Source organism: Lactuca sativa, chromosome 6 (assembly GCF_002870075.4).
Source record: "Lactuca sativa cultivar Salinas chromosome 6, Lsat_Salinas_v11, whole genome shotgun sequence".
Lineage (NCBI taxonomy): Eukaryota > Viridiplantae > Streptophyta > Magnoliopsida > Asterales > Asteraceae > Lactuca > Lactuca sativa.
Genome location: NC_056628.2, coordinates 95,439,671 through 95,454,393, shown reverse-complemented (window position 1 = coordinate 95,454,393; position 14,723 = coordinate 95,439,671). Strand labels below are relative to the sequence as shown.

Here is a 14,723-nt window from a genome sequence, read left to right as displayed (position 1 = left end):
TATATATATATATATATATATATATATATATATATATATATATATATATATATATATATATATATATATATATATATATATAGGAATGAGTTCTATGGAAAACAAATAACTAGGGCAACATCTACCGGAACCAATAATCAAATGACATGTGTCCATTTCTTTCTTCACAAGTAATGTATTGTGGAAGTTATTGTAGAAGTGATGTGTTATCATGTTTTCATTGGTTCAAATATGTGTTGCCCTAATGATTCATTTTCCATATAACTCTTCCCTATATATATAAAATTATATATATATATATATATATATATATATATATATATATATATATATATATATATATATATATATATATATATAATGCTAACAATTAGCAATGAAGATTACATCAAATTATCCTTTTAATGTGACAGCAACAGAAGGAAAAAAAAAGACAATTGTGCCCACCATATGCATATATATATATATATATATATATATATATATATATATATATATATATATATATATATATATATATATATATATATATATATATATATATATATATATATATATATAATGCTAACAATTAGCAATGAAGATTACATCAAATTATCCTTTTAATGTGACAGCAACAGAAGAAGGAAAAAAAAAAGATAATTGTGCCCACCATATGCGGATCACATGCCTCTATTTAACTGGACTAAGGTTAAGGAAATTAACGGACGGACTAAATGTGTGACAAAAAGATTAGATAGGGAATGTCGGTGTTAAAATTGAAAAAGTTTAACCTTTATTCAAAGGAATCATTAAACCACAGGGACCAGGGACCAAAAATGTAATTTTATCTTGTGTTTATATGTAAAAAATGATCAATTCACCGTGGGAGAACGAAAATGAAGCGTGACAAGGGAAGATGCTTGTTTGACTTGACATAGATCGATGAGAGAGAGTCACCAATTCAACCGATGAGGGGTCTTTTATGCAATATGAATAAACTATTGTTCAGGCATGAAAGACGCAATATGATCAATCCATTTTGAATACTACTATATTTCAATACAACTCATCACTCCAAAGACTTTTCCATGGGATTCATTGCTGGCAATCACGTCTCATTGACCAAATCACCACCTGCAACCCAATTTTTCAAATTATTATACGCACCACATGACCAACACGATAAGGAAGAAAGATGGAACCTCTTAATTATGTGTTTGATGAGGTCAAATTAGGTATCATCTGTATATAATATTCGTATTCAAAACATTAATATGTTCCCCAACCCACCATAACCAATTCAAGACAAACTGGATTTCCAATCATGGAGGGACTGATTCCTATGGTGTATAAGAGCATCAAAAGAAGCATGACTGTAAAGGGACGCTATCAAAACTACAACATCAAAGAATTCTACCCAGATGGATACAATTATCACTACCCACAACAAGAAAATAAAGACAAGCATCGAGTCTCCACTACAAGAAGCAAGTCGACTCATGGGAATCTTGACAATAACAAGAAACTTGTTCGATTCAGAAGCCATAGACTCCTCTCTTGCGTCACTGGTGGTGTCTAAAACACAAATGTTATATACTTTGCTTATCGTTTGTTAATTAATCTTGTTGTGTTCTTGTGTACATACATACTGTTTTGTTGTATATGCAACAAAAAGTTAATTGCATAAATATATGTATAAGCTGTAAAAGGGCGTGATTGTGTGAATCTTGTTGATATTTACTATGTTTGAAATGATGACTTTTTGGAATATTATGAGATTGGTTCAAGGAGGAACAAGGAGCGACATAAACAATATTACTTACAGTTTTAAATATCACAAAAAGCCAATCCTAGCATCATTCGCCGAAGTAATATGTGTTGATATATAACAAACTGACATATTAATTAGTGAGATACGCAGATTATGGATCGAATAATTAGATTATGCAGCATCCTGATCTTGATGAATCTGGTGGTGATGAGCATGGGTGGTGGGATTGATTATGCGCCTCCAATACACAAATTAGAGAGCAAGAATTTATGCGACCAGTGTTCAACATGTGATCATAAGACCAAAACATGTCCAGCAAGTGAAACCTACCCTCACATGACTGCCTTTGATGACACCCTTATTGCTGGAGCACTGCAGTCTGACTATGTTAATGCAAGTGATAGAGGTGTTTACTCGGTACCCAGTATTGTGGGTGGCCAGTCTTTGGAGTACAACGCCTATTTCGGATGGGAATCCACCTCCGGATCTGCTTCGGGTTATCATAGGTTAGTTTTTTGACTCAACCTTCTAATTCTTAGCCTTATTCTCAAGATCCTCATTGTTATAGTGTCCCACATCTGTTTTTCTTTATGTTTGTCCTCGGCTCCACAAATCTAGCATGGTATCAGAGCCGATAAAAATTAGAAATAAAAAAAAAAAAAAACAAAAAAAAAAAAAAAAAAAAACAAACCCGAAACCGCGAGTGACCATCTTTTTACGTCTTTTTCGGTTACAATGTTATGGGTGAGAATCACTCTTTAGATTAGTGAGTTAATCAAATTTTAAGGTCACATATGTTAAAGGGTTCTTTTGAAGAGAAAATCTAGGACTCTAGATATCTAAGACTGACACTAATAAATGATAATTAATCCATGTGCAGGTTCAGTAACTATATGGATAAATGTTCAGGGGGACAAAACTTCTTGACAGTTGATAAGCATGGTGAAGTGAAGCTCCGGTCTTTGACTTCTTTGGAAAGCTTGGCTTTTGCAGATTGGAAATCGATTAATCCACCCAAGCATTTGAACCACAGGCAGTTTAGATTTTGGGTATCTCGTGCTACTGGAAAATGTCTCACGGTGTTTGGAGGGAATACAAAGAAACGAGCGTTGGGAGTAGCTGATTGCAAGTTTGATGGAGGAAATACGGGTCAACTATTTGCCTTTCGCTTCCATTATCACTATTCGTTTTGTTGTTGTGGTCGCTACAATAGTTAATCACGACATATACTATTCTCGTTGAAATAATTAAAAGTGTGTGAATGGTATAATTGTAACATTAATTCTTGAAAAAGTCTCCTCTTGAGAAACAAGTCAAGAAACATAATTTTATATGAATCGTCTTGAATTCCATCAAGTAGTATGAATAAATTTTGAAAATTCCGTTTTGTAACTTATATGAGGTCAAACGGTTTTAGTCTTTAAAAGTTTTGTTGCACAAACAGTTGACGGGGCCCAAATCTCTTTTTTGGTATCGGGCATCAGCCTTCCTGAGTTCTTCCAATTAGGAAAGTAACATTCGAGCATTGAGTTCTAATTAGATCACCGCCTAACATGCCATCCTATCATATTGTTTGTAATCCATACTATCATGTAGTTCTAAAGGCTTATATAGTAATCATACAAAGGACTTAATCTATCATGCGATTTAATAATCACATACTCAATCAACAAACATGTATGGGTATTTGGGAACACTTACTTGATATCGGCCGAATGCATGCATCACACCCCTTTTTTTAGTAGAAACCTTTTTAGAAAATTATTGCCTTTATGAACAACTTATCAAATCCCTAGTTTGAGTTCTGACAAACCAGAGAGTGTGTCTGAATCCCTCAAACCAAGACTCTGATACCAACTTCAAATGTACCGAAAATACTAATGAAATTTTTTTATTTTTAAGTAAACAAAACCATCAATCATATAGCTAGCTCATAAACCATCAGAGTATATCATAATCGAAATAGTTATCAGAGTATAAATACCAAAATAATAAAAAGCTAGACACAGGTGGTTGCGCTGCGATCAGGTCAAACCCTTCCCCTTCGAACCAGAAGCACCTGAAACATAAACTTAAACTGTAAGCACAAAGCTTAGTGAGTTTCCCCAAAAATACCACATACCATGCAAGTAACTAGTCTCGTCCAATGAGTGTAACAGACCTCGCCCTAACTCTCATAAAGGGCCCCGCCCATTGAGTATAAATGGTCTCGCCCTAACTCACATAACGAGCCCCACCAAATAAGCATAACATGCACTGCCCTAGCTTGCATAACAGGCCCCGCCCATATACAGAACATGTAAGTATCACAGAGCTAACTAGCATCCTACAAACATAATCCAATGTGCCGACATTTGTGCCTTCGACTTACAAGTACAGTGAGGAGACTCACCTTGAAATACTGCTCTTAATCAACAACTTACAAATCCAAAATAGTGCTAAACGCCAATTGGGTATACATGCAAGTAAGACCCTTAGTCTACCTCTCTAAAACCAGACATTTGACCAAAGTCAACAACTCAAAAGTCAACCTTCATGGTTAATGGTCAAGGTCAAGTCATCAATCAAACATTTAGCCTCAACAACATGTCACGCCGTGGCACCAGATCAGGACAAAATAGTTGATCCAACCCCAGTCGCCACGACATGGCGACCTAATGTCGTTGTACATGACTTAATAAAATATACCATATGATATATATTATGTTACATGCTAATGAAAATTATTATTTCCAAGAAATAAATAATTTTCAATTAATTATAAGAGTTTATTGAGTATTTATTAAAATAAATTTCTAATAAATAATCAATTGTATCAAGTTGTTATTAGTATGACCCATTAGTATCATATGTTAATTAGCAATATCACTTTAATATTATTCTTGAGCATAATAGATCTTTCAATTTTCCACTTGTGCAATATTCATATTATACTCATATAGATAATGGTGAACATCTAGCAAAATTTCACTACCCCCATCAACATACGACTTTGTGCCATTCTATCAACGCCCAATTCCCAAAAGCTCAAGACTACAATTTGTGTACTGCGAAAGTTTACCAGTTATCCCTTTGTCAAGGATTAGATGTCTCACTCTCAGCACATAAAAGGAAAAATCTCATCTTGACTATATAAGCATCTTATATAGTTCACACCATACCTGAAAATGGCTTTTATAACTGTCCGGTTATGGAACAGTATTTGACTACATCAAAGCCCAGCACTCCCTATACTTAAGTCCCACAATGTATCTCAAGTGTCACGGATACAAAGATAGTACCTTTTAATCAAGTATCATTCATGATAGCGATCCATGAGATGATATTGATGTGCGTCAATTCAATACTAGTTCTCATACAAGTAACTATGAAACTTGGTTAAAACCAATTGCCTACTTTCATCTAGTGAAAGTCAATCAATCCAACTCCTATTAGTCTTATTTCATAACTGCTCCCACAATTATAATCAACTATAGACTTTTAAAATAATAAGATTATTTATGGATTAAACATGTTAATATAGAACACAAAAAGTACTGACGTTATGATCATATCCTGCTATTTTAAAACATTATATAATAGTTGTTGTCACAATGTTCTAATATCCAAATCAAAATCCCATTTCTAGAACAATAAAGTCTTATAGTTGAAGTGTGACCATTCAAACTTAGCTTAAGAGAAGGACTTTATTTGTGTGAATTATGCGAATAATATTGTAACACCCGAAATCAGAAAGGTCAAGAAAGGAAAGGAAAACCCTAAGTTAGAGAGGGTCGACTAGTCGAGTCCAGGGAGGAACTCGGCGAGTCGGAGCGGGATCCGGGTGCAAAGTAAGTGACCGACTCGGCGAGTCGGCAAGTGGACTCGGCGAGTCTAGTCTGAGTTGGGAAACCCTAATTCCGGGACTTGGTACCCTATTTAAGCATCTTATTCTCTTTCATAGGGCTCATTTGCGGCCCCTATAGCCCAGAACCCCAAACCCTAGCCACCATAACCGTTTTTGGAGCAAGTTCTACCCTTGGTGAAGTAATTTGGAGCTTGGAAGAGAAGAGATTCATAGTGGTGCAAGAGGAGGCCTTGGATTCAGAGTTGGTGGAACTTTTTAGAGCATTTGGAGGTAATGAATCGTTATCCTTGGCTTTCTCCTTTCAAGATCCATCTGTCATGGAGTTTTAGGGTTTCTTGGAGAGTACGTGATGTGAAGTGGGTTCACAAGTTAGATCTGGAGTTGAAACTCCAGATCTGAGCTCTATTTGGACCAAAGATGCAGAAAGCCCTATTAGTTGCTATGCAAAAGCCATTCCCCATGAGTTAAGTTCCTTTCTAGCTTGGTTTTGGTATTATGAGACAAGAAGCATGTAAAGGTAGCAACTTTATGTTGCTAATGGACTATAGGAACCCAGATCTATTGTTTGGAGCAAAGGAGTAGCTCTGTGACTCGAGATCATGAGAATACAAGAAAGGACTCAGCGAGTCAGGCTAGATACCAGATTTAAATCGCGTAGCAACTCGGCAAGTCACATGGGTGGACTCGGCGAGTTGGATGAAGATAGGCAGGAACTCGACGAGTTGGAAAAACAACTCGGCGAGTCTCTTGAAGATTGCCTTGGACTCGGCGAGCCTGTTCTTGGACTCGGCGAGTCAAGTCGCGAAACCCCAAACCCTTCTAGTTAAGACTCGGATCAGTGACTTGAGTGAAGACTCAGTGAGTTGGACAGGACCGAACTCGGAAATCAGTAGACTCGGCGAGTCATGGTCTGACTTGGTGAGTCGAGTCGCGAATGAAAAGGGTTTCTGAGCTTATGAACTCAGCGAGTCAGTAGGCTGACTCGGCGAGTAGGGTCAACCTGGAAGGTTGACTGTGACCAGGACTTTGACTTTGACTAGAGTGACTTAGTTGACTTTTGGAGGACTGTCAGACTAAGTGTCATATTGATATTGGTAGCTCGGAGAGCTAGAGGAGCAGCGACTCAGAGGGTTGTCGGTTAGCAGCCAGAGGGTTATCAGCAGAGCCCAGCAGTTCAGGTGAGTTTCCTTCCAGTAGGAACGGGTCTAAGGCCACAATGTCGGCCCGTTTAGCTAGCAGTAGTTTCCAGACTTCGGTTCGATGAAGTAGTTAGTATGTTTGATGCCTTCGTGGCACAGACAGGATTTATGTGTTATGTGTTCCGGGCTACGGCCCGATGCAGTATGCATTTTATGTGTTCATGCTAGTGGATATGTTTATGCTATGCTATGTTCAGTTAGTTTCTGGACTTCGGTCCGATGCAGGGGGCAAGGCCCCAGTTAGTCTGGACTTCGGTCCGATGCAGGGGACAAGGTCCCAGTTAGTTTCCGGACTTCGGTCTGATGCAGGGGACAAGGCCCCAGTTAGTCCAGACTTCGGTCCGATGCAGGGGACAAGGTCCCATTCAGTTTGCGGACTTCGGTCCGATGCAAGGGGCAAGGCCCCAGTTAGTCCGAACCTCGGTCCGATGCAGTGGGCAAGGCCCAGTATGTGCTTTATATGTTTGTATGGTATGTGGTAGTTTGGGGGAGCTCACTAAGCTTCATGCTTACGGTTTTCAGTTTTTGGTCTCAGGTACACAGTTTTCAAAAGAGGAGCTCAGAGGGGTTGCAGTGCACACACCATAGTCAGTTAGCCTAGGAATGTTTTACTCTGATAATAAGATTATGTTTTGAATTGATACTCGGAAACTATGTTATGAATTATGATACACTTTTCATAAATATGGTTTTAGTAATGTTTTAAAAGAAATTTTTAGTCGTGATTTTTGGGTCGTTACAACTATCATTTTCATATTTAACTTTACTCTAGGTATAGTTAAATTTCTTGGATTATATGATTGGTCTTCTTTTCATGACATAGAGTCGCTTAGCTCAATTAAGTATACTCTTGAAGTCATTAAGATTTATAAGTGATCCTCAAATGGCAGAAATCAACATAGTTTTCCAATGAACTTATTTATCCAATCATATTATATTTAAACTTCTAAAGTAGTGTATTCTTATTTTGTAGTATATTGTGTCATTATGTTTTAGTTGGACCTCATTCCAACAAAACTTACTCTTCATCCCACAATGAAGTCATAATGCAATTACAATTCATAATTATATATATATATATATATATATATATATATGTGTGTGTGTGTGTGTGTGTGTGTATGTATGTATGTGTGTATGTGTATGTGTGTTTAGAAATCAGAATCATATACAGCTCTTTACATGAAGATCTTATTCCAAACTAATTGTCTCATATTACATTCTCTTAGTTCTTCTAAAGTACTTTTAGAATGTTCTTATAGTCATCTGATCACTTAACTATGTATTCAATTGGTATTTTATGATATGTTCATAGCATGATCATATACCAAGTCTTATGCATAATATTGCATAAATGATGGATTCATTTGCCAAGAAAATCGAATATAAATCATTTTAGCTAGTTCAAACCTATGAGCTAGGTTCCATTTGAGGTTCGCTCAAATTCAGTGATATGTGACAATCCTAGGGTTCCTCCAAAGGAATCTTCTATCTTGATCTCTTTCAAGATATTGTCAATATATGCATATAAAACTTTTAACATTCATTTTATCTATCCCTATAGATTTTACATTCCAATAATATATCTTGTTCTTTCTAAGTCTTTCATTTTAGAAACACATTCCTAGTCAAGATGAAAAATCCTGGCATGGTCAGATTGTAATTTCTTATGATTAAGTATGTCTCACTCATACAAGATTAGGAATGTCACTATGCTCCCACTATTTCCATGTAAGCACATGTGTTTTATACATTTTGATATAAAACCATTCCTTATAGTTTTAAATTAAAATGATGATTGCAACATTAAGATGTTTTCTTTATATCCACAAGTGGATCTCAAGCTGAAACGACCCAAAATATGACCCAAAAAAAATTTCTTTTAATAATACTAAAATCACATCATATATAATAAACCATGTAAGGAGCAACTCAAATGTCATAATATTGTGTTAAACAAATCTGTATCAATCATAGTAACATCCAAAATAAACTCCCAGGATAAACTGAAGTTGTGGTGTGTGTGATGTCATCAACCCGAGCTCTTCCCTTTACTTGCGGAAGTACCTAAAACCAAAACTAAAACTATGAGCACAAAGCTTAATAAGCTCCCCCAGACTACCACATACAATACAATAACATATAAGCATATATTGGGCCTCGCCCACTGCATCGGACCGATGTCCGGAACTAACCAGGGCCTTGCCCTCTGTATCTGACCGAAGTCCGGAAACTGCATCGGACCGAAGTCCGGAACTGAATGGGACCTTGTCCCCTGCATCAGACCGAAGTCCGAAACTAACTGCATCGGACCGATATCCGGAACTGACTGGGACCTTGTCCCCTGCATCGGACCGAAGTCCAGAAACTGACTAATCATAACATAGCATAGCATAAACATGTCAACTAGCATAAACACATATACTGCATACTGCATCGAACCGAAGTCCAGAACACATAACACAAAGACATGCTTGAATCACAAAGACATCAAGCACACTGAACTACTGCATCGAACCAAAGTCCGAAACTACTGCTAACTAGATGGGCCGCCATTGTGGTCGTAGATCCGTCCCTACTGGAAGGAAAACTCACCTCATAACGCTGGCTGCTGAGGTGCTGACTCTAACGCTGGCTGGTTGCTGCTATGGAACTGTCCGGCTGCAATTTCCAAAAATACTAGATCAGATACTGGTAAATGCTCTCGGGGTCAAATGACTATTTTACCCTTATTCAAAGTCAACTCCCTAGTCAAAGTCAACTCCTAGTTGACTGGACTCGCCGAGTCAAGGCGCAGACTCGCCGAGTCCCTTCTTTACTAACTCTGACTTTAACTCATTGAGTCCCTTTCCCACTCACTGACTCACACTGAACTCACAAGTCGAAGGAAAACGGGGACTCGCGACATGACTCGTCGAGTCCGAAGAACTACTCGCCGAGTGCTGTCATGCAGATTCCATACAATCGAATTCTAAACCATTCCAGAGTATCTAACTTGTAGATCTGAGTCCCGTGAACCATCTGAACACCTAAAGTTGCTAACTTTACGCATAACTAGGAAGGAATGAAGCTATTTCACTCAGACACTACTTTTCTTGGGAAAACTCATCCAACTCGTTGAGTTGTTCAACAACTCATCGAGTCTAAGGCAATCTTCATTGGACTCGTCGAGTTGCTCATCCAACTCGTCGAGTCTACGGCTATCTTCATAGGACTCACCCAATCAACCTTGCGACTCGCCGAGTTCAAACAGTCCTTTTTCCATACAGACTTGATTTGAGCCATGCAGCGACTCCAAATCACAGATCCAAGCTTCTTGGGCATGCTTATCACATAAAGTTGCAAACTTTACGTGCATGCATGGCTTTAAGGCTTCAAAATGTCAAAACTAAGCTCTTAATGGGGTTCTAAGCTCAAGAGGGACCTCAATCACGATGTTGACTGAAACTTTACACTTTTAGAATGCAATGAGGATCCAGATCTAAAGTATAACCTGATCATAAGGTTCTATTACAAAGGATTTGGGTTTTATGGGCTAAAAAGCAACAATTTGGGGACGCACAATATCTACTAGATCAATAAGAAAGATGGAGACTTTATTACCATAAAAGATGACCACAAAGGAGTGTGTTCTAGATCTACTTCCTCTTCCTTGAACTCTCCAACCTTCTCCTTCTTCCACTTGCTCCAAAATTTCCTTCACAAAGTAACAATCACTCACACACTCTTTAAGGGGGTTAGGGTTTGGCAAAGGATACTCAGAGGGTGATGGAGGTGAGGTTGGGGCGTATAAGTGTGTTTAAATAGGGTGCAAACGCTTAAAATTAGGGCTTCATCCAGACAGGCAGACTCGCCAAGTCCCAGCGTGTGGACTCGTCGAGTAGCCGACCCCAAAAGCACGATTATCCCATCTCAACTCGTCGAGTCGGGCTACAGACTCGTCGAGTACCCCCTTAAAAACGAAAGATATTTTATTTAAATTACATACCAGAAATGCGGCGTTACAACTCTCCCCCACTTATCTTAGACTTTGTCCTCAAAGTCTGCTGCTGCTAAATCTAAAAATAATTCTGGATAATGCTCCCTCATCTCCCCCTCGATCTCCCACGTCCACTCTGAACCCTTTCGGTGCTGCCACTGCACCTTCACCAACTGAATCACCTTGTTCCTCAAGGTTTTCGTTTTTCGATCTAAGATCGCCACTAGTCTCTTGATATAATTCAGGCTGCTATCAACCTGAATATCCTCCAAAGGTACCACTGCTGACTCATCCACCAGGGTGATACCTTCAGGAGGACCATATCGCCCACCTGAAACTCCAACTCTGAATGCCTCCTGTCGGCATAACTCTTCTGTCTACTCTGCGTAGTCTGCAATCTGCTACGAACCTGCTGGATCAACTCTATGGTCTTGAGCACCACCTCGGTGCTCCCGATGACTCGCTGACCAACCTCGCCCCAACAAATCGGGGTCGTACACTTCCTTCCATAGAGCATCTCGAAAGGAGGACGGTCAATGCTAGCATGGTAACTGTTGTTATACGAAAATTCCGCCAGAGGAAGATACGTATCCCAACTACCACCGAAGTCTAGAACACATGCCCGAAGCATGTCCTCGAGAGTCTGAATCGTCCTCTTACTCTGCTCGTCCGTATGGGAGTGGAAAGCGGTGCTAAGATGAAGACGAGTCCCCATCTCGTCATGGAACCGCTTCCAAAATCTGGAAGTAAAACGGATGTCTCGGTCTGACACCACCGAAACAGGCACTCCGTTGTATCATGTTCATACGATATCTTATAGAATGGAGGAATACTTGATCACTTAGCTAATGACATATATCTGACTAGGTCAGAGTTCGACAGCAACTTTGAGAGCTACAATTGCTTGTCAATTTTTGAAGTCGTACTTGCAACTATAGTTATTAGATTTATCCAAGTGGGAGACTGTTGGATTAGGTGTCTAAGCTCATAACTATAACTGGTATGTACTTGAATTGATAATGGCATGGTCATTTTGGGTTATCTTCACACATGCAACTAGAAAGGATGATTTATTGAGAAAAAGGAAGAATTTATTATTGGAATAATAAAATGGAATAAATGATTTATTAATATGTTATGGAAATTATATATTAATTGGAAATCATATTATTAATTAATATTTAGTTAGAAATTAATTTGGAATTAATTTTGCGATTAAAGGAATTAATTAAAAGTGTAGGGGCTGGTTTGCAATTACTTAATAGTTGTGGTTTGGGCTCCTAGATCATCCTTAGTAGGGTTGGCTGAAATTTCTTAGGAAGGCCCTTAGAATTTTGTCCAAGGCCTTAAGGAGGTGGATCTATGAGCTGCTTGGGGCTTAAGATGGAAATTAGGGTTTCCATCTAGAAACCCTAGCTTTGGGGATATGCAACCTAACTATTTAAGAAGCATATCCCATTGCAATTTTCGGCCACTCTATTCCAAGAGAGAAGAAATCCGAAATTGCAACCTCTTTCCTCTTCTTACAATCATGTACTTGCATTGTTTGTTTGTGAGCCATTAGAGGTGTGACATTTGTGACACTAAGCTCTCAAGAGTTCAAGATCTACAAGGTTTTCTTGTTATTACTACATAACAAGTAAGGTACACATCTAAACCCTATTTTGTACAGATTTCGAATTATATACTAGCTTCCTAGGGTTTCTCTTTTGTATTCAAGTTTGCATGTTCAACTAGTGAAAACCTAGATCCAAAGCATTAGGGTTGCATAAACACATAGGATTTGTAGTTATGTTCAAAACCCATCAGTAATCCAGTCTGATGACTGTGGACCTAACATGCACATTTGTATATGTCTTATTGTGTGGATTATTTTGGGGGAACTCACTAAGCTTTGGCGTACAATTTGATTTTATGGTTTCAGGTACATCAGAGGATATGGTCAAGGCAAATGCATGTTTATGCACATCATCCTTGATATTTATTTGACCTATGATTTTGGGATACTCTGATTTTTAATTATGACTTTTGGAAACTACTTTTTGTATGATTCATGGATTTTGATATGGTTTTAAAACTGAATTTTTTTTCATGATTTTTGGGATGTTACATCCACCACATGGGCATTATCTTGTTCATGCACCTCCTCCTTTACTTGACTCATATTGTAGTGGACACCTAGTGTATGGGTGAAAAGATCATCAAAATCCTCATCACACCTTAGGGACGTATCCTCACTTCATTGACGCATAGGTTGCTTATCATGGGTTTTCTTTGGTGTTTTGTGCCTTGGTCCAGTAATCTTAGCTTTTCCTCCCCTCCTTGCGATCATCTTAGTCCTTTTCTTAGGAGTATTAGCAAGACTACCAGATTTAGAAACAGGAGGAGCACCATCATGAACACTATATTCAGATGCAGGAGGAGTACCATCATAACACCTATACAACCCTCATGAACACCTACATCACCATCCCTTCTTGGTTTAGAAGGCCTAACTTGAGGGAATTGGTCAAATATAGGTTGTCCTCTCCATCTTTCCTAAGTCTTCTAATATTCACCATTTGTGCAGGAAATCTTATTATGCCCAAGCTCTTGGGGATTTACACACGTCACAGTCCTAGGCACCTTTAACCTTTGTGAGAGGTATTTGGCATCTTGTGATTTAGATGCATGCTTCACTCTCTTTATTTTGGGTCTTCCTGGCACCCTTCTAACTAGGTGTGGTAATGGATTAGTAAACTCAATCCTTGGCAACATGTTGCTTCCACGTACAGGTAGTATGTTTTCCATGTGTGTTGCAACATATTTGTCCTTATGGAACCAGGAAGAAAAGAACTGTATTGGATCTTTGTGGATGAAATTGATCGCAACTTGACCATGCACACATGGTATGTCAGACAACATCCATAAGTTGGAAGTGAAAATGTGAGCAGCTAAATCCACCTTGTATCTATTATAGCTATAGGTCTTAAACACATCAACTCCATTTGGTACCGTTGTCCACAACCTACATAGAAAACAAACAAATTACTCAAAAAAACAAAAAATATATATATAATACATGGACATTAGAAAAATATTACCTCATATCCTTCCCAAACTCCTCAACCTTTAGTGAGATGTTCGGCCCACAGTTACCCCTCAATTTTGATACCTCTTGATCCTTATGATAAAACATTTTCATAAGGAAAATCCTTATTTTCTCAAGCATCATAAGTAGCGATTTCTTCTGCATTTCATTGATAGTGCCATTAAAACACTCTTAAATTCCAATCTCTACTGCCTCACAAGCATGCCCATGAGAAAAGAAGGCTCTACACCAGGTTTCAGGTTTTCTTCCCATAAGATGATTGTATCATAATTCTGTTATCTTCATTATCTTCTCCATTGTAGCAACAAAGTCTCCTTCCAATGTACTCATAGAAGCTTCCCGAAACAAATTCTTCAGCTCCAATTATGTGTACTCTTCCTAAAATTTACAAATATTTGTCTAGCACAGTGTCATGCACAACATAGGGGAGTAGGTCTGCCACAGCTTGTACAATTCCCTATAATTAAAACACAAACACATATTACAATTAATGACTATTACTATATATAATATTTTATATATATATATATATATATATATATATATATATATATATATATCTTGTATGTACCTTGTGTTGGTCTGAGATAAAAATAAATTTATTGCCAGCACCAAGATCCAAATCAGCAACCAAATTCTCAATGAACTAGGTCCAATTCTTATTATTATCAACATTCACAACTGCCCATGCTATTGGGTACACATGGTTTTCTGCATCTCTCCCAATAGCAGTTAGAATCTCCCCTTTTATCTTCCCTTTCAAGAAACTGCCATCCAATCCTATAACCCTTCTGCAACCTCTATACCATCCATCTCTGAAAGCCTTGAAGCCAACATAAAGCCTCTTGAAATAG

At 38.0% G+C, this 14,723-nt stretch overlaps 1 protein-coding gene across 1 annotated transcript; it reads left to right on the top strand.

Moving 5' to 3' along the window:
* Positions 1–1,562: 1,562 nt before the first annotated feature.
* LOC111884338 (uncharacterized) lies at positions 1,563–3,132 on the top strand. The gene is made up of 2 exons (XM_023880644.3): positions 1,563–2,259; positions 2,634–3,132. The coding sequence occupies exons 1-2, from the start codon at positions 1,907–1,909 to the stop codon at positions 2,968–2,970; spliced, it is 690 nt and encodes a 229-aa protein (XP_023736412.1). The 5' UTR covers positions 1,563–1,906; the 3' UTR covers positions 2,971–3,132.
* Positions 3,133–14,723: the final 11,591 nt, after the last annotated feature.